At 46.3% G+C, this 18,918-nt stretch overlaps 1 protein-coding gene across 2 annotated transcripts in view; it reads left to right on the forward strand.

The window, feature by feature from the left end:
- Nucleotides 1–18,812, forward strand: part of LOC149343707 (uncharacterized) — a 55,937-nt gene extending 37,125 nt beyond the window's left edge. The window contains exons 1-2 of one of the 2 annotated variants that reach the window (XM_089546030.1): nt 5,359–5,487; nt 6,617–18,812. In XM_089546030.1, coding sequence (XP_089402156.1) covers nt 5,424–5,487; nt 6,617–6,993 — 441 coding nt within the window. In that variant the 5' untranslated portion in view covers nt 5,359–5,423 and the 3' untranslated portion in view covers nt 6,994–18,812. Of the gene's footprint in view, nt 1–5,358; nt 5,488–6,616 lie in introns of those variants that run through there. The other variant, XM_089546029.1, reaches the window with a different exon arrangement.
- The last annotated feature ends 106 nt before the right edge of the window (nt 18,813–18,918 follow it).

The following is an 18,918-nucleotide window of genomic DNA, read 5'->3' on the forward strand; positions in this document are numbered from 1 at the left end:
GACAAACAAATATTTTGAATATTTCAGAAAATTTTTAACATTTTTTTTCTTTTAATATACAAGCGCGGTTTTGCAAGTTTTGTTGAATTTTTTTCTTAAGTCTCGTTCTTAGCAAATAAAATTTTTTGTTGCAACATGCAATTTGTTTAACTCTTTCCCTACCATGGAGAAAATGACCATTTTCTGAAGGTTTCAGTAATTTTTTTTTCTGTAAAAACTTGCATTCAATATTGATTGCAATACCCAAAAACAGAGCTGAATAAAGGTGCTTCCTATTAATATACGTTTAAACAACAAATTCCATGTTGCAACAAAAAATTTTAGTTGCTAAAAACGAGATTTTAGAAAAAAATTCTACGAAACTTGCAAAAACACGCTTGTATTTAAAAAGAAAAAATGTTAAAAATTTTCTGAAATATGCAAAATTGTTTGTTATTATACTGGCCACTCTCTGCAAAAAAAAAATCATTTCTATTTTGAATGGTATTGTTGCTACAAAACAATAACTGAAAACCCTATAGTTGTGCATCGGAGTGCGGTCGCCTGTGTTTCAGGCTGGTTTCCATCACCACTGATGTGAAAACTGAATCATCTTCAGCACCTTGCAACAATTTCAGGCTGGTTGTGGCGCAGGACGTCGATTAAATCACTCGCAGACGAAACGGAGTCCTGAGATTTGCTATGTCTTGGAGCGTGTGCCACGCATGCGGAGGCTGCCAAGCGACTTTGATGGTACCGCATCTTCAGAGTGCGTTCAAAAAATGCCGTTTTGTAGGGGCAAAAAAAAAAAACTATATCGCAAACAAAACTTCAGTTCTCCGGCAACAAGCCCGATGCGCATCGTGCCTGTAAGCAAAACGGAAGGCTCCGAAGTCGAGCGGCAAAGGCGTCATCTGCGGGCAACATGGCGGGCAATGAGCGCAGGTCCGCGTTATAGTGTACTAGAATATCTTCATTTCTTCGATGGATGGATGGATGGATAGGAGCGCCCCCTTTGAAACGGGGTGGTGGCAATTGCCACCATGCTCAGCTTTTCTTTATTTTTTTTTTTGTTTACTGTGTTGGCAATTCTCATTAAGATTCTCCATCAACTTTTCCTACGGTTTCCTACTATTCTAACCTTATGCCACATCTCTGCTTTTCAGCCACCAATCCTCCAATCGCTTTTTGCTGACTTCCACTGCAGATTTATTTACATGACCATTGTTATCTTTAAACCCTAGGGCCTCAGAAAGAGTGACTGTGCCTGCATCGACATCCGGATGGATACCATCACATTTGATTATGAGGTGTTCAATTGTTTCCACAGATCTACCACACACTGCACATGTGTCATCTTCTTCGTTAAATTTTTTTTTGTAGCTGCGCGTTCTAAGACAACCTGATCTAGCTTCAAAAAGTAGGGCACTGCCTCTTGAGTTATCATAGAAAAATTCTTTCCTGATCTGCTTTTTCCAGAATCTTCGCAGCACGTTAGAAAGTGCCCCCTCGCGGGACAAAAGAAAACTACATCGGAAACAAAACTTTGGTTCCTGGCCTACAAACTACATCTGCCGCGCGGTCATTAGCAACGCGGAAGGTTCTGAAATCGGGACATGAAATTATCGTTAGCGGGCTAAGGATGCTCAATGGGCGCGGTGGGGAAAGAGTTAAACGCATATTAATAGAAAGCACCTTTATTCAGCTCTGTTTTTAGGTATTGCAATCAATACTGAATGCAGTAGTTTTTACAGAAAAAAAAATGTACTGAAACCTTCAGAAAATGGTCATTCTCCCCATGGTAGGGAAAGAGTTAAATCTCCATGTGCGTATGTGTAATCGCGCTTGTTTCAAAATGTCACAACAGACGCGCTTTTTGCCGATAGTGACTACCTTGTGCGAGCCAGACAGTCTGTCTTCTCGAGGGTGTCAATTAATAAACGAGAGAGAAATCCTCATCGCGTTTGAAAACGGCCGGTGTGAAAACAGAGCTACGGACAGTCGATGCGGACTTCTCAGAGAATTTAAAATCGATAATATCGACATTAAAGACAACTGGCGCATGACAAAACTAGATCACGTGAGCATGACCCAGTGATTTTAAATTTATCATGTTGCTTCGCAGAAAGCAAGCTGGAAAAGTTTTCCATTCACTGTCGCCTAAAATTTTATGGATAAAGCTGCTCCCTTTTGCGTTCTGTCGTGCTCATAAATTTGATTATCCGGGTGTTATTTTAAATGAGCAAATATTTCTGATTGTATGTTCAGATGAAAAGTTATAACCTTTTGGCGTGTCATGTCTTCTCAGAGCAATTGACTGCGCCTTGTGCTCACAGTTTTTTCATAAGCAGTGGATGAAAGACATAAAGAATCTGAGGCCGCCATGATACGTGATTCGTTTTGTATGATTCCATTCGATCGACAGGGACTGCACATGTCAGCCGAAGCGCTAAAAAAAATCATGATAAAATGGAGTTCAAATTATATCATTTTATCACACCCCCCTTGTTTGTGGCTAACAAAGCACCATATAACCACACACGTATGCCACAACAAGGCCTTCAATTAAGACGTTGTCGTGCAGAAAACCCTTCGCTCTTTAAATGTACCTGTTAATGAGTCTCTGCTCAGAGATGTTTCTTTAAGTCTTTGTTTCTGCATAGGCCATTATAGTCCACGCGAGTCATCTTTTGAGATATACAGGCTGGGTGCCTGACAATTGCTAGGGCTGTCATGGTCTCCTTCCCCTACAGCAAGGAAGCCTCCTCTTCCCGTGCTCCTTTTGTATCGCTGGCCCCAGAAAACTCACGCAGTGGCACTTAGCTGATCTTCTATTTTGTTAGCTTGCAAGCATCCACGTAACAGCGCTCTTAAGATGTATTTTTGCAGCAAAACTCTGACGACAGCGTATGAATGTGCCGGAGAACCAGCACAGCAAACGACGCGGCTCCGCGCGCCGTTCCATTTTCCATAGAGCTACGCCATCTTCGATTAGTTCGCGGCGCCGCCGCCGCAGGGTGGCGGCGCCGTGAACTAGACGAAGAGATGGACCAGCGCGAGGAACCTCAGGTGCCTCAGGCAGCGGCAATTTTTCGAAGGGGTCGCTTCCATTCATCTATCCACGTGACATTGGCGGTTAGGACCATAGAGTTTCTTACTACTACCTAGAGGGAAAGCTGGCGGCGCTGCACTTCAGCCAACATGGACGCTCAAAGCATCATGGGGCGGTGAGCTACTTGTTGCGGCACAGTCGTAGTTTTTCGGGAACACAGAGTGGCAGTACTAAGGTGTTTCATTCCGAAAACGTAGTGAACATAGTTCGTGTGTGCGCAGACGACTTTCGCGCGAACGCAGTGTGAAAAAGCCATAGTAGTGAAGACGCGACGACACACGACGCCAATAAAAGGTTTTACTCTTCCGAAATGCCATTAAAAAACCTCTTAAAGTATCTAAACAACAACATTTTTTTTTAAAACATATTTACTTTTAAAAGTGCGCCTGTTAATTACGAAATATTAGTTTTTTTAGTGTTCATCACTTGGCCAATAGGAAAACTAGTCATGTCTTATTTTAGGCAAACTTTTCACTTAAATGCTTTTCTGCTCGTTTGTTGCAATCATTAGACAAGATATTGAATGTTAGGACGTTTGTAGCTATCAAACAGCTTTATTTTTTTATTATTTTTTGGCCAAAAGTTGCAGTTCCGCAACAAGTAGCTCACCGCCCCATGATGCTTTGAGCGCCCATGGTGGCTGAGGTGGTCACGTGGGGTCTCCATGCAAACTGCCATAGACGGCTTGCCAGCTTTCCCTCTAGGTAATAGTAAGAAACTCTATGGTTAGGACCAAGGGTGGTATTATTCTCCCGGTGTCGCCTTTTGCGACATGTCGCAGTCGCACTTCGCTGATTGGCTCGAGCCGCGGTGACGGCGGCGTGACAACACGGATCCGCCTTCCTGCTACGTCGTCGTGACGTGCCCCAATTTACTACGCTTAGTCGAACAACGGAATGCGCTGAAGCGATTCGCGCGGGCGACGGGCTACCGTTAGCGTACGAACGCAATCGGCAGTTGCGGCTTTTGCGCATAGAGTTTCTTACTACTACCTAGAGGGAAAGCTGGCGGCGCTGCACTTCAGCCAACATGGACGCTCAAAGCATCATGGGGCGGTGAGCTACTTGTTGCGGCACAGTCGTAGTTTTTCGGGAACACAGAGTGGCAGTACTAAGGCGTTTCATTCCGAAAACGTAGTTCGTGTGTGCGCAGACGACTTTCGCGCGAACGCAGTGTGCAAAAGCCATAGTAGTGAAGACGCGACGACACACGACGCCAATAAAAGGTTTTACTCTTCCAAAATGCCATTAAAAAACCTCTTAAAGTATCTAAACAACAACATTTTTTTTGAAAACATATTTACTTTTAAAAGTGCGCCTGTTAATTACGAAATATTAGTTTTTTTAGTGTTCATCACTTGGCCAATAGGAAAGCTAGTCACCTCTTATTTTGGGCAAACTTTGCACTTAAATTCTTTTCTGCTCGTTTGTTGCAATCATTAGACAAGATATTGAATGTTAGGACGTTTGTAGCTATCAAACAGCTTTATTTTTTTATTATTTTTTGGCCAAAAGTTGCAGTTCCGCAACAAGTAGCTCACCGCCCCATGATGCTTTGAGCGCCCATGGTGGCTGAGGTGGTCACGTGGGGTCTCCATGCAAACTCCCATAGACGGCTTGCCAGCTTTCCCTCTAGGTAATAGTAAGAAACTCTATGCTTTTGCGCCCTTGGCGTGAAAACATGGCGACGTCCTTTCAAGCGAGAGCCGCCCGCTTCAGCCAATTCAGCAGTCCTTGCGATTCCGGTCGGCATGTTTACCGGCAACTACTGGTGTTGTTACTTTTCGCTATGACTTACCTTGCTTCGACGATAAAGTTTAAGCTGCAATTCAGCCTAGTTTTTTAGATACGCTCTCGATTCTGGAGCGCGCAAGCCTAATGGCACCTCCAGCTACACTGCTACCGTCTGCAACTGCCCGAAACGCAGCCGAAACCTAGCACAACCGTCCGGAACGAAACAAAATAGATTTGGAGCTTTTTCGCGGTGTTTTATAGACTTAAATGAAGTAAAGCGAGTTTATATTAAATTTGCAAATGTTTTTTTGAACATTAGACGTCATGTGATGGCAAATATTCTTGCTATAAAAGATACGAAACTACTGCTGCTAGTGAATCAGCAGTGGTAAATTGTCGCTTCTCGGAGTGAATGAATGCACCGCAGACGAAAGTGCCGGCGGCTTTTTCCGTTTCTTCGAGCACCTGTAAGCACTTTTTTAGGCCCCCGCCCATATGCGACATGTCGCAAAAGGCGACACCGGCAGAATACACCCCAAGACTTGGTTAGGACCCCTCTTTGCTTATGCACGTGGCCGTGACTGTTAGCAAGAAAGGCGATGTCTGGTGATCATACTTACGCGCTCTCAACCAATGAAGCTCGGCACCATGGCTCTTCGCAAGGTGAGAAAGGGGGCCGCCTGGCGCATAATCGGAGCTGGAAACCGCTCTTTTCACCACTATCGGTTTGTCGCCAGCAGTCTGCGCTTTCATTGTTTTCATCGGAGGACATTCGGCGCCAATCGGCTCTTCTTTATTCCACATTCCCGAAACTTGCGCTAAGTTTCTGGGCTGGTTCAACTAGCCTTGTGCGATTGTTGAACAAACATCCTGCATGAGTTAACCATTGCGCTTAAGCACGCGGTCGACGGTATGCGTAAGCCATCGTTGTGCGTAAGATTCGCGGCCACTGTGCGAGAGCTCTTCCGTTATGAGGAAGGCACATGGCTCGCCGGCCGGTGGCTGCGTGATTGCAGCGCGAATAAATGTATTGCAGCGGCTATAATATTCAACATTTCTTTAAAATGTGCCCACTTGTAATGCTTCGTCCGTTTTTCCTCTTCGTCGATGCTGGGTCAACCAACGAGCGTGAACAGCGTCGTCTGCTAGCGCGCGCTGCACGACGGGATTGCACCGCGCTCCACCGTCGGTCTCCGCGGTGGCGCGCACGGGTGTCGTGCTCGTCCCACCCGAATGTACGGCACTGCACGAGTGGCATCCAGCCGAACGTGGGGCACCGCACGAGTGCGTAGAAAACTCCACGAGTGCCGTCAGCCGAAGACACCATATGCTAAATGCCACTGTCTAGCACGGCGCTCGCGCGCGTCGGAAGCGGGGTCCGGTTTACAACAATGGGAGGACCGCGGGGCTCTCGGGGACTCTTTTCTTCACTGCTTGAAGTTCTTTCAGATTCCCCCCAAGTTTTCTTCGAATCCTTGACGCTCCCCAAGCATATTCTGTTCACGGCTTGACATTCTTTCAGTCGGCTCGCGAGGGGGAGCGAGCCAGCACCAGGAACATGGAGGTGCATGCCACTTTTCGACGCCCGTCGCGGCGCGTGCTGGGCGCGCAGGCGCTTCGCGTGTACACCTCGGAAGTGTCCATCGAGGTGGGGCTGTAGGCTTTCCTGCAGCCACGTCCGTTTCGCGCGCGGAAGCAGCTGCTGAATAGGCGAAAGAATTGAAACAACAGCCATAGATGCGCGAATTGTCCAGGCCGAATTGCCAACTGACGTTCGACGTGTTATGTGCAGGAATGGACCTGGGCAGCAACGGCTCGGACACGTCAGAGTACAACGGCACCACATCGGCGGCGGCGCCGGCCACGGTTCTGCACTACCCGCGGCCACCGGTGTCGTCCGGGGGGCGCCGGGGCTGCCGGTGCGGCGCGGCGAGCATCAACCCGGGCAAGCTGACGTGCTGCGGTCAGCGGTGCCCGTGCTACGTGGCCGGCTCCAGCTGCGCCCAGTGCCGCTGCAAAGGGTGCCGAAATCCCATCGACAAGATCACCCAGATCTGGGGCGAGGCCCTCCAGGTGGGCGCCCACGAGTCGGTCAAGTCGGGCGCCGACGGCCAGCCGCCCGAGGGACGGACACACGTGGTGCACATCCTGCAGGTGGAGCGCAAGTGACCTGTGTCGCGGATCTCTTCCGTTTTTCTCTTCGTTCGTTCCATGTCTAGTGAGGACCAGAGCCTGTTTGGCCTTCTTTCGCCGGAGAGGAGATGGCGGATCTGCGCAGCGGTGGCCTCCGTGATGGCCGTTCCGGGCATGTGGCAGCAAACTCTGGCCGCAGCGACCAGCTGGACCGCGGGCGGTCGTGGCCACGGGCCGCTCGGCGGACGTCGTCAAATCTTACGCATCATGGAGTCCACTTCAATAGTGTCGGATAACAAAGCATATGGCTGCGTGCTCACAGGAGTTTCAGGGCTGTCACATGGTTGAACACAGAAGGCTATGGCACAAAGGATAAAAGAAGCGAGGCACCACAGTTGCTGAGTGCGAATGTAGGAGGCTCAATAGAGTTTGCATAATTGCTTTCCCTGTTTTCTTCAAGCAATGATATCTGAAGAGCTATTGGAAAAGGGAAAAAAGTAATGAGGGTGATGATGATGAAAACGTTTATTAAAGCCTTAGTTGAAGGGAAGGCTGATCGGGTCCCTAGTCCGGGACGCCGTCGGTGAAAGCCGCTGCCCGTGCTCTGGCGACGAGGGCTCGTTGTTCCTCGAGGTCCGAGCTGGACAGGGCCGCCTCCCAGCCCTCCCGCGTTGGCTGATTTATGATCTCAATGCTGTCATTTTTCTGACAAGCCCATACCATGTGGTACAAGTTTGCCTTCTGGCCACAAAATTTGCACTGTGCAGAAAAGGACTCGGGCTCAATGGCGTGAAGCGTAGCTGGGTTATTGAAAGACATAGTTTGTAGCCTGCGAAGGTGACATTCCTCTGATTTACTGAGACCCTTAGCGGGCCTCGGGAGTGTCTGCCTTTCAAGGCGCAAATGTTGCAATATTTCTGAATATGTCGTTAGCGGAGAGGGGGAGCCAGAATCAGGAAGGGAGGACGTAGAAGAGTAATGAGGAGAACGATGGTGTTCCAGAAAACTCAGGCAGAAGTCAAACTTGCAGAGCTCAATTTTTTTTTTTTCGATCGTCCAGTCTTCATAATGACAGACAGTCCACCCAGGAAACTTGCGACACTTCCGACGGTCATTTGCGATGAGTTGCATATCTTATGGTTAATTTTCAAGCTTTCCCCATACTTAGAATTTGTAAAGCAATAGTACGGCTTTGTGTGGCAAATTTTCACAGTACAACTTCATAACCGTGCAGCATCTAACTTCACTATGCACACTTGTGTCGTGTGCTTTAGCAGTGTTTACCATCAGCTGTTTTTTCTTTTCTACAACATTTGAGCCAGTAGCACTGTAATAAAAATAGAAAAAGAGGGCAAAACAGCAGCTGCTTTTAGGAAAAATTACTGCATGATTTACACCTGCATTCTTGGTGCCTCGCCTTTTGTGCTTCTATGTCACGTGCCTTGAGCTATCATGTATTGAAGTATGGCGCCTTTGACAGCTTTGTACTAAACTTGGGATAAGCTCAGACGTTTTGGTTATGTTTGTTACAATGATCTGCCTTTCTGTGGTCAAAGTGCAGCCCATATGCCTGTTGAGCAAAGCAATAATTCCATTCTTCAGGCCACCCTGGAAAGCAAGTTATCTTTGTGCCAAAGTGAGTGTCGGGTTAAGAGACTGCTCCAGGTTTACTCTAGGCTGCTTAAATAAGCTTTTTTTGTGCATTATGAGCGCTGCAGAAGTAAGAAGAGATACTTGGAAGTTCACTAAAGCACTTCACTTGTGGCTTTGAGCCAATACATTGTGCAAAAAGGAAATATTTTGGTAGCAAGCCTTCAGTCTGAGGTATGATTGAGTAATAATCGTGGCTTGATGTTCCTTAGTGAATTTGTATGCAGTTCCTGCTTAGTTATGAATCGGTTTTCTGTTGTGCTGTGTTACAGAGGTAATTGGCGTGCCTTATATGAGGTGCAAGATGGGTCAGAAATGTCCTAAGTGTTCTTTTAGAATCGTGTTAGAAATGCCTCAGTGTTATCGCTTGAACATGACAGTAATTAGAGGCAAATCATGGTTATTATTTAACACTGCCTGAGACAAAGAGATCAACGTTTACATGGGTGTAATTATTTAGTTTAAAGTCCATTTTTGTGCAGTGTAAGTCTAAAAAAATCATCCTTGTGAGACATGCATGCACTTGCCCTTCGTGATAGGTGTAATGCAGCTTATTGTGATTTGTCGAGTTCATTTGCTTATAATGTGAACACTGCCAACAGAAAAGTAATGGACATTATTGTCTGTGTTTCATTGTACTCTCAAAGCAGCAACTGACATTATTGTCTTTAACACTTGAAGGCTGTCAAGCTCAAGACTGTTCGAATTGAAATGTTCGTTCACGCGGCAGATTTCTCATCCTACATAACCTTAAGCAGGAGCACAAAGGTTTTAAAGATTGTGCAATCTTTTTTTTTGTGAACGAGTTCTGCCAGTACTGCGTGCTAGTTCCGATTTACAAACTGTTGTCAGGAACATTGTCTTGGCTGTTTACAACTTGACGATGCTGACTTTTATTTACTACAAAAAGAAAATACTACAAACTAAAGATAGAAACTTTTACTTTGTAGCTTTTTATCTGCCTTAAGCGACGACATTTTTTCTTCATGCCTCTACTAACTCTTAGGGTATTGCATTAACTTTGCTTTGAAAAATGGCACTCATTCCTATTCCTTGTTTTTCAAGCACTCTAAGGAGTAGTTCAGTGCACAACGTTTTGTTGTAATGTTTGGTATAGCAAATTTCTTCGTGACAGGTACTGACTGTGCTGAGCTAGCCGGATCCTTTTGCAGATGGATCCAAAAATGATTCTTTACTTGAGAAACTGAGCTATATTGAAGAAAATTGGTTCTTGTTGTTCTTTCCCTGCCTCTTTTTCCTGCCTACACTGAGAATCTATTAGATCTGAAAAAAGAAAAGGGCTACACACCATGTAATAACAGGGGCTCAGTACTGTGGCAATGACTAGCACAGATTCAATGCAAAGTTAGGTTCTCGCACTTCCTTTGCTGTCTTCACTTCTTTTCCTGAACCAAGGCTCATCTCAAGGTAGCTATTAAGATGCCTGGTCAATAATGGGGTCTTGGCCTTTCTCTTTGGCCGCACTGTTTGCTGATAATGATTGTGAATGCTAGCAGGCACCCTTTTTTGGACGATGAAACAATTATGCAGTAATGTGGAGCACAATCTGTTGAATGTCAGGGCTACTAAACATAACACTACAGGACGAACAGTAAAAAGAATGTTTCACAAGGAATCCAAGAAATAATAGAAACCATGCCTGGCCAGAAAGGGTCTCTGTTAGATTTGCCAAATTAGTGACTGTAGCAACTTATTGTGATGGGGCTTAAATCTGAATGCAGTGAGTTGTGCCAGAGTGAACTCTGTTTTCTCTTAGGACAGACTTATGGGCTGCTACACGAGTTCTATGAGCTTGATACAAGAAAAATTGTTGAAAATGCTCTTGAGCACAGCAGCCATGCTTAAGCGTTTATTTTGTTTTACTTAGGTGAGTTGTAATGGGTGAGACATGTGGTTATTCTACTAGCTTGCTTTCTGACCCATTTTTACCGCTTCAAAATTTTTCAAAGATATTTTGCCCTACCTAATGAATGCACCCGCCAAATTTCTGAGTTATTTTGGGAAATAAATTATTTCAGTAATTACGGTATCAACAAGTAACTGAAAGCACCACTCTAGGTAGGGGGAGGAGGCAACAACTTTATTGACTCTAGGAACTGAGGGGCTAATGAGGTGCGTTTCGACCAGTTCATCAAGTGTGTTTGCTTGAAGATGCATTTTTTGTTAGGAGTAGTGTTTTACCCAATTTCTATAAAAACTGTTTGGGGCACAACAATCGTGTGTAACCAGATTTTACCCAAAAGCAATATTCCCTGCTTATTAAGCATATTAAGGTTGAGTAGTTTGTGTGCTGTTGGAAACTCATTGATTGTAATGTGAACAAAAAGAAAGGCATTTCCACTGAGATTGTTATGAAGTCTTAGCCTACTCGAGCTTTCAAGTTCCATTGGCCAAGCTTTCATCTGTGTCCTTGTCAAGAACAAAAATGTGCTGTTTATAATGGCAGTAAAACAATGTAGGTAATCCTTGCAAACTCCAGTCTACTGCTCGCTTTTGATCATCGGAAGGAATGCTTGCATGTTGGAGCGAGACATGGTTGACACTCTGTGAACTCTCTTACATTTTCGTGTAAATGCAAGGAACTAAAGCCCCTGTTCTCACTGGAAGTACTTGCCCATGCAGGCAGGCTACATTTGTAGGCATCAGTCAGCAGGCAGTTCTGGGAAGGAAAAGAAATCTTTTTTTTTTATCACCTCTTAAACCTGAGCATCTGATTTGTGCATGCACCGGAAGTAAGTCATCAGTCTAAGTTGGTGCCGAGCTCCCATGACCTTCTCGTATCAGCGGCTGCTGTGCCCTGCTGGTGTTTTTGTGCAGCTGTAGTGTGACCAGCGTGCAAATCTCGCTTGTGGCCCATCTTGCACCTCCAGTGTAACATGTGCACATTAGGATGTAATCAAGGTGACTTACGCATGCAACAGATGGCTTTTGAATTGCAGCAGGTTCTTGTTTGCCTCGAAGGAATAAGGAGCCAGGTGCTTGACTGCACTCTCTGCTGATGGGAAAAAACTGTGAAGTGGATCGAATTGTGTGCAGTACAAGTTGAACAGGCTGCAACATGTGTTTGTATAGGCTGCTGGTGGAAAAAATTGTGAAAGGGATCGAATTGTGCGCAGTACAAGTTGAACAGACTGCAACACGTGTTTGTATAGGTGCGAGCTGCTTGCTCGGCGTTTCACACCTCCCTGTACAGTTTTAGCTCTCATTTTTCATGTGTAAATACCTGTATATATATACATATTTCATATATGCAAATTTTTCCCTTGCAAAGGGAAGGATATACCATCAAGATATTTTTGCAAAAACAGATGAAAAGTATGGTTCTATAAGCGGTCGCACTCGTCTGGCCAAACAAACCCCCTGACTGCAGCAGAATGGGGCTGTCTTCGTTCTTCTGTTTTTATCACGACACATTTCATTTTTTGTTTTCCATCAAATTGAACCGGTGGACAGTTGTGAGTGGACGGCTTGAGATGGTGTGCTCAGCTGTTCATTCAGCCACTTTGGTACAGACTGCCTTTGTTGTATGTACAGTATTGAGATCTCCCCATGTTTCCCTCGCTCCTTAGAGCCTTTTTTGTTTCTTTCCTCTGTATTTCTTTTGTAATGAAAGGCTGCAATTATTCATTCTTGACCGTTGCAATTGCTCCCGGCTGCCCACAGCTGGACGTGCCATGAATCATTGCCTTGCTGGTCCCATAGTTTTCTGTATGTGCAGGTTGATATGCACCTTTGCCAGCCCTCTCTGTAAAATGATTTTTGCTGAATTTCAATGGCAGATCGGGACCGCTCCGTCGGATCGCGTACGGAGCCCGTAGCTTCGCCACCTCCCATTTTGCGATTGGAATGCGAGTGCTCCCTTGGGAGCACTTGGTGCATCAAGTTTGGGAGCGCGACGCCAGCGTCGCAGCGGCGAGCCGCGGAAACTAGGGGCGCCGCCGAGCGGACGCCCTGCTAGTACTGCTAGCTTCGTGTTCAAGTGCGACAGGAGTTGCGCGAGGCGCCGCGTTGGCAGACGCCGTCTTGGCGAAGCAAAAAGGAGGTAGTACGAAGGCCGTAATGTAAAAATTCAAGGGGCACTTTGGCTCTCTAAAGTGCTGCAAGGCGAAAGCGTTTCCTGGCGCACTGTTTGTTTTTATTTACGTTTTATTTTTCATATTTTTATTTTTGCTCCTATCTTGTTTTTATTGTTTTTTATTTTCATATCCTATTCTATTTTGCTTTTATTTTCGCTTATTTTCTTATTTTTCTTTTCCTTTCCTTCACTTTATTCCTTTTATTTTATTTATGAAACCTATGCATTCACTAGATGCGCCTTTATTCATGCTGGAACCTTGAGCCTTCGTGGCGGAGTGGTAGTGGTAGCGTCTCCTCTTCAAATGCCAAAGGCCCTGGTTCGATTCCCACCCTCGGCGCAGTTTCTTTTTAAGCAGTGACACCGAAAGGCGGACAAATCTGCCGACGCGTCTGTCGACACGGCTGCCGACGCGTCTGCTAACGACAGTATGAGTCATTAAAGGCTTTCGCCTTAAAAACAAAACCAAAGCGTATGTACAGGGTGGTGCACTCTTACCGCGAACACGCGAGTATGCGGTCGCGCTCTTCGGAGTGCCAGTGAGCCTGACCCTACCGTTCACGAAAGAAGTGGCAGACGACGCGCAGGCAAGTCGCTCACTGCTCGATTTTGCAACCTTGCGACTGCGAGACGCAAGCCGCTGAACCAATCAGCGAGACAGTCGAGCTTTCGGCAACGACGCCGCCCGCGGACTCGCCGAGCGACGAACTGCGCTGCTCCTTGGCTACAGTGCACTAGTACCTTGGCTGCCGTAGTCGTTGCTAAGCCTAACTGTTTCACATCGATGCTGCAGCTGGCTGCAGCTGAGGGCGCTTCGGAACTGGCCAGCGCTGCAGTAAAGGTGCTACTCGCGTCACCGTTTTACTGTGTTCCTCGTCTCATAATAAAATAAAGACATGATCGATTTCTGCGACGCCTTCAACAGCGGAGCTAGCAGACAGGCCAGCCGCACTGGGCATCAGGAAGAAATTTGCTTGTATCGCAGTTATCACTTCTACCAGCAACTCGGTATTGGCCAACGATCCTCAAAAATGATTCATTTTTTACATTCCTCTACACCAGGGCTTGGTATGAACGCGAACAAAGAATATTAGCGCATTTTTCTGACGCCGGCGGCAGGCATACAGGCCGGCAGCTTCACACTCGCTGTCCGTTTCAGACGAATCTTCAATGCTGGACTCTGAGCTTTCAGTGCCCGAGCCGGAACTGTCACTTCCATGAAGAAAAATTAGTGCCGCACGGCGCGAAGCAAGATCATTGCCGTCCACTGTTGACTGGAAAGTCAACAGTGCGACGACAAAAACGAAGCGGCCGCTGCCGGTCGCGACAAGAAGCAGACGCGGCGGAAAAGAAAACGTCACGCGAGGTTCCGGTCAAATCCGCCGATTTCGGCGGATCAAGTATCGCTGCTCCATGGAGCGATCCGGGATTTGCGCCTGATCCCGATCTGCCATTGGAACATACAGCTCGCGCTCCCATTTTACCATTGGAATACGACTGATCCAAACCGATCATAAAAACTTGACCCCGATCTGCCATTGGAATTCAACATTTGCTTGGAGAGGAAATGACAGCTTTAGTCATTTGTTATGCGCATTCAGGTGGTCACCTGTGGGTGACCACTTCAATGCTGCTTCCATGTTAGTGTGGTGGGGTTGCGCACAGGCCAGTTCACACAGCTTCGCAAACGTGTGAGGTTTGCCAGTGAATTACTGACGTTCGTGCTGCTGCAGCCACTTTACTTGAAAACTTAGGGCCTTTTGTGTTTGCTCTCGTCCATGGCAGCCTTAGAGACAAAGATGTGTGTCCTTTTACTTGCGATGAGCAGCTCGGCTTACAAAAACTGTGTAAAGCTGAGAAAAGCGTCTTTTTTTCTTCTGAAATGGCAGATTCGTGTGCGCTCGAGCCGTAACGTCATTAAAAATCAATAGCCAATAATTGAATCCCTGTGGGTTGTGCCGCAATGTTTCGCGCAATGGTAGTGATCCGGTGTGAAAGTACGACGATTACGCAAAAACTGGTCGTCCAGCGGTGCATGTAAGAACCTCGGTTGCCGGAGTTGCCAGACGACAGTGCACGCTTGCAACGAGCGAGAATGAATAACTGCGGCGGTCGTAGTTTCTTTGTGCGGCTTGGTTGCTATGTTGTGTGAATGGGCAGTGTGCTAGTGGTGGTGAAGATCGTGATGGTGTCCCTGGGTTCTGTGTGCGGGCGTCTGCTTCTCGCAGGCGTTGTGCTTGTGCTTTGTTCGATCGCCAGACCGCGCGAGGAGCGCGTCTCATTTGGTCTCGGCGTACTTAAAAGTGGGTGTGAATTGTGGATAAAGGGCAGATGTCTTGTTGGGTTTCGGTCTGTACTTTGAGGAATGCCTCCGCCCTGGACGGACGTGTGTCTCTCTCGATCCGCTTACATTTCTCGTTAGCTCACTCGATATATTGATCAAAAGTGCTGCTTCGGCCGTGCAGAAACTGCGCTTAGGGCTAGAAGTGCCAGCAGAGCGGAATAGTGGATGGTGACACTCGAATATTAGCCTTGTACGACACCCGGTGTGTCGCGTACGATAGAATATTCTTTTGCTTACGCTAGCGGGTTTAAAGCGTGTTTCGTTTCCTCACACCATCAAAATAAATACTTCGACTTTATTATTAAAATATAATCGAAGAGACAGCCGTCAGAGACGCAGTAGGCCTGCTGGAAGACCTCGTTGCAAAAAGCTAACCCTAACGGCAAAATACCGTCAATTGTCTTGTTATACTGGTGCATTGGCAACTGAAGGAAGTCTTCCAGTTTGCTGTTGATTTATTGCTAGGCACCTGAGCATAGTGCGTATGTCAATCGTTCTTGGGCGCGGGTAAAATAATTGTGAATTATACCGCATTAGCGCGAAGGGCCCGTGTTGCAGAAATGCCGGCGGAGTCGTCTGTGTCGGCGTCGTTGGGCGTGACTGAAAAACTCACCAAAAATCACCAGAGATGCAGTGTAGGTGGCAGATGGGCCACGTACAGCGAGACACGTGTCTGAGACGTCACGAAAGAAAAAAAGTTTGACATCAGTGCACGTTAAACCTTAGGTGGTTGAAATTATTCCGGAGTCGTACACTACAGGGCTCCTCTCTTTTCCTCTTTTCACTCCCTCCTACACTGTTAGCAAAAAAACACCCAAAAGGGAGTAAATGGCTTGTCCTCTAATGCACACCGAAAAGGAGGTTTTTTTACTCCATATGTATGGTGCTTTTTATTTACTCCCTTATATAAGGGAGTTATTATGGAGTATAAAGAGAGTTATTTTGGAGTGAAAAGGGAGTAAATTTTTTACTACCCACAGAGATGGAGCCCAAAAATGGCGTCATGTTTATTTATCCTCATTCAGGCTCATTCTTACAGCAGTGACATTGGCGGAAACGGGCAGTAGCTCTGCGGGCCGCCGGCAACCCAACTTGTGAAACTGCGCTGCCCTAATGTGACCCCGCGTGACGCATTCTTTCCGCCGTCTGCTAGCCCAGCGGCGGCGTACGCAGCAGGAGTCGTCTGCTTGTCGTCTCTTTTTGCTGTACGAGCTCGTTTGGTTGGCCATGTTCGTAGATAAAGGGATGTAACATTATAATCAGTAGTTCAAACTGAAAAGGAGACGCTGGGTAGTTTTCACGGTCATGCACCACGCTATATTAAGGCGGAAGCCTTTAATGCCTCATCGTTGTAAGCAGGAGCTGTCGACAGAAATGTCACGCTTTTCAGTTGGTCGAAACGGTCGTGACGAGACAGTGCGCGAATTTCAAACGGGGCCAATTGTACTTCGGCTACTAACCATGCAACCAATTAAAGGGATCGTATAGTGATGCTCCAAGTAAGTTTGAGTTTAGTTAATTGCTTACGTAACCAATTAGTCCAATTAACCTTTCTAGTCAGACCACATAAATAAATAAAACTGAGTAAGAAATCGGTCGAGCTTGGGAATCGAACCCCGGTCTCCACAGTGCGAGTCGAGCACGCTACCACTCGGCCATGCCAGCTCGATGGTTTGGAATGAACAAAGGTGCGTCTAGTGAATACGGTATCTTCGTTCACTCCCATCTTCCTCCCTTCCCGTTACGGCGAAGTTTAGGTGTCCACCGAGATATGCGAGACACATTTCCTTTCCTCAAAAACCAATTTACCGACGAGCAAGTCGTATTTGTCCGCGATTCTGATTGGTCCAAATATTCGTGACGTCACCACGCGCGAATTTTGACGGGTGTACACCAAAATATGTGAGACAGTTACTGCGCAACTTCTTTTCCTCAAATACAATTTTCGACTAGTGTCTACTGAGATATGTGAGACAGTTAATGCGTAATTTCCTTTCCTCAAATACAATTTTCATTTTCTTCACTACGGCCCCTCTTTCTTCTTCCACTCACACTTCCTCCCTTCCTGTACGGTGCGGCTCAGGTGTCCACCGAGATGACAGAGAATTACAGCGCCATTTCCCTCAAAAAGCGTTGCGTTCAAAGGGCAAGGCATCGCGCCGAACGGATGGTGGCGTTCCGTGGACTCCCTGGCAGCGCTGCAACATGCTGTCACGTTCCACTCCTAAAGGCGAAGCTTAAGCGTCACAAATGAGCAGTTAATTAATGCACCAACAAAATTGGAAGTGAACAATCGCGTAGCAGAATGCAGCACTCAGGCTTTCGCCTTTCACCACTTTAGCCGCTAAAGTTCCTCGTAATTTTTTAACCCAATACCAGAGCAGAAAAGATGAAAATACACCTGATGGTAGTTTGGAATGGCAGTGTTTTCTCTCATATTCACTTCATTAAGGCTTGAATTTTCATAATGACTAAGGAAAAATGTAGCCTCATGAGCTCTACCAAGAGCTCAGCGTTGACAATATGTTCTATCACAGTTCCAGTTCATGCAACACATAATCTGCTGCAACACATTGCGAGAAAAACACTGTAAAAAGCCTGTGAGAATTAGGCCTAAGTGTTGGCTGTAACGGGGTGGCGACACAAACAAAGGAAAGTCAGGCATCGTTAGAGCACTGGAGGCTTCACAGGAGCAATTCAATTATGTAACGTACTGTAGCGGAAAACGATGACAAGTCGATATCTTGTACCGCGACAGGCGCCCGTGAAAGAGCAGAAGTCAGCAGAGATCCAGCGACGATGGTGACCAAGCGGTCGTCACTCACCGCCATTATCCGACAAATGACCAGAAGCAGACGAGACGCTAGGCGGCGGGGCGGATTGCTCAAAATGGTGTTTTTTACTCCATTTCGGCACTGATGGAGTATTTGGCACAATTAACTCCCTTTCTAGACTGGAGTAAATGCTGGTAAATTCTCGTTTTTACTTCCTTATTCCCTTATAGGAGTAAAATGAAGGACAGTCCACCTTTTACTCCCCACTCATGTAGCGAATGTTTTCACAAATGGAGTAAAAAGGGTGGCCGCCACCATTTTTACTCCCTTTTGGGTATACTTTTGTTTACAGTGTACAGTTCTTTCCTCACGGCTTCTTGTAAATGCGTGGTTCTCTAAATTTAGCGCAGTTTATCCGTCCTCGCAGTTTTCATTCGGACAGCACTGTGCTCGTGTTGTGTATAGGCCTTTTCTTTCCACTGAAGGATTCGTGTGATAGCTCTTCCTACCGCGTATTTTAGCAAAAACGACGAGCTACTTGCTTCAGACCAGCAGCAATTTTGCTGATGAAACTCAGTCCGTCCAGAGGCGGGGCCATTTCTCGAGACCACGGGCCGGCAATGCAAGAGAGTTCCTCTATTTTTCTCTGTAAATGAACGCCTGCGTTCCTCTGGGCAGGCGATCACGAGATTTGTGTTTTCGGTTCTGTGTCGTTTATTTTTTATTTTTTTCATTACACTCTCTTTCGGGGACCTGCTAGTTATGAACATTGTGCTTTAAAGGGGCGATGACAACGCCCCATCTGATATTTAAATGGCTCACGTAGTTATCTTTATAGGATTTTTTTTCTTCCTTGTGCTTTTAATTTAACGGGCTGTCGCTGTAGCACATTGTTTTAGTTTTCATGTTTGATGCCAAACTGACCACGCAGTGGTCTTCAGTGACGACCTGAACATTTGTTAAAACAAAAATAAAAATTTAATGAATCGATCGTGTGTGTATTGCTTGAATACTGCTTGCTTTACATGGCACTGAGCTGTTTTGTTCGCGTTCAAGCTATCGCGTCTTCTTCGTCCAAGCAACGAGGCGAGACTGTG

This window comes from Amblyomma mixtum, chromosome 5 (assembly GCF_055824585.1).
Source record: "Amblyomma mixtum isolate Tamu chromosome 5, ASM5582458v1, whole genome shotgun sequence".
Taxonomy (NCBI): Eukaryota; Metazoa; Arthropoda; class Arachnida; order Ixodida; family Ixodidae; genus Amblyomma; species Amblyomma mixtum.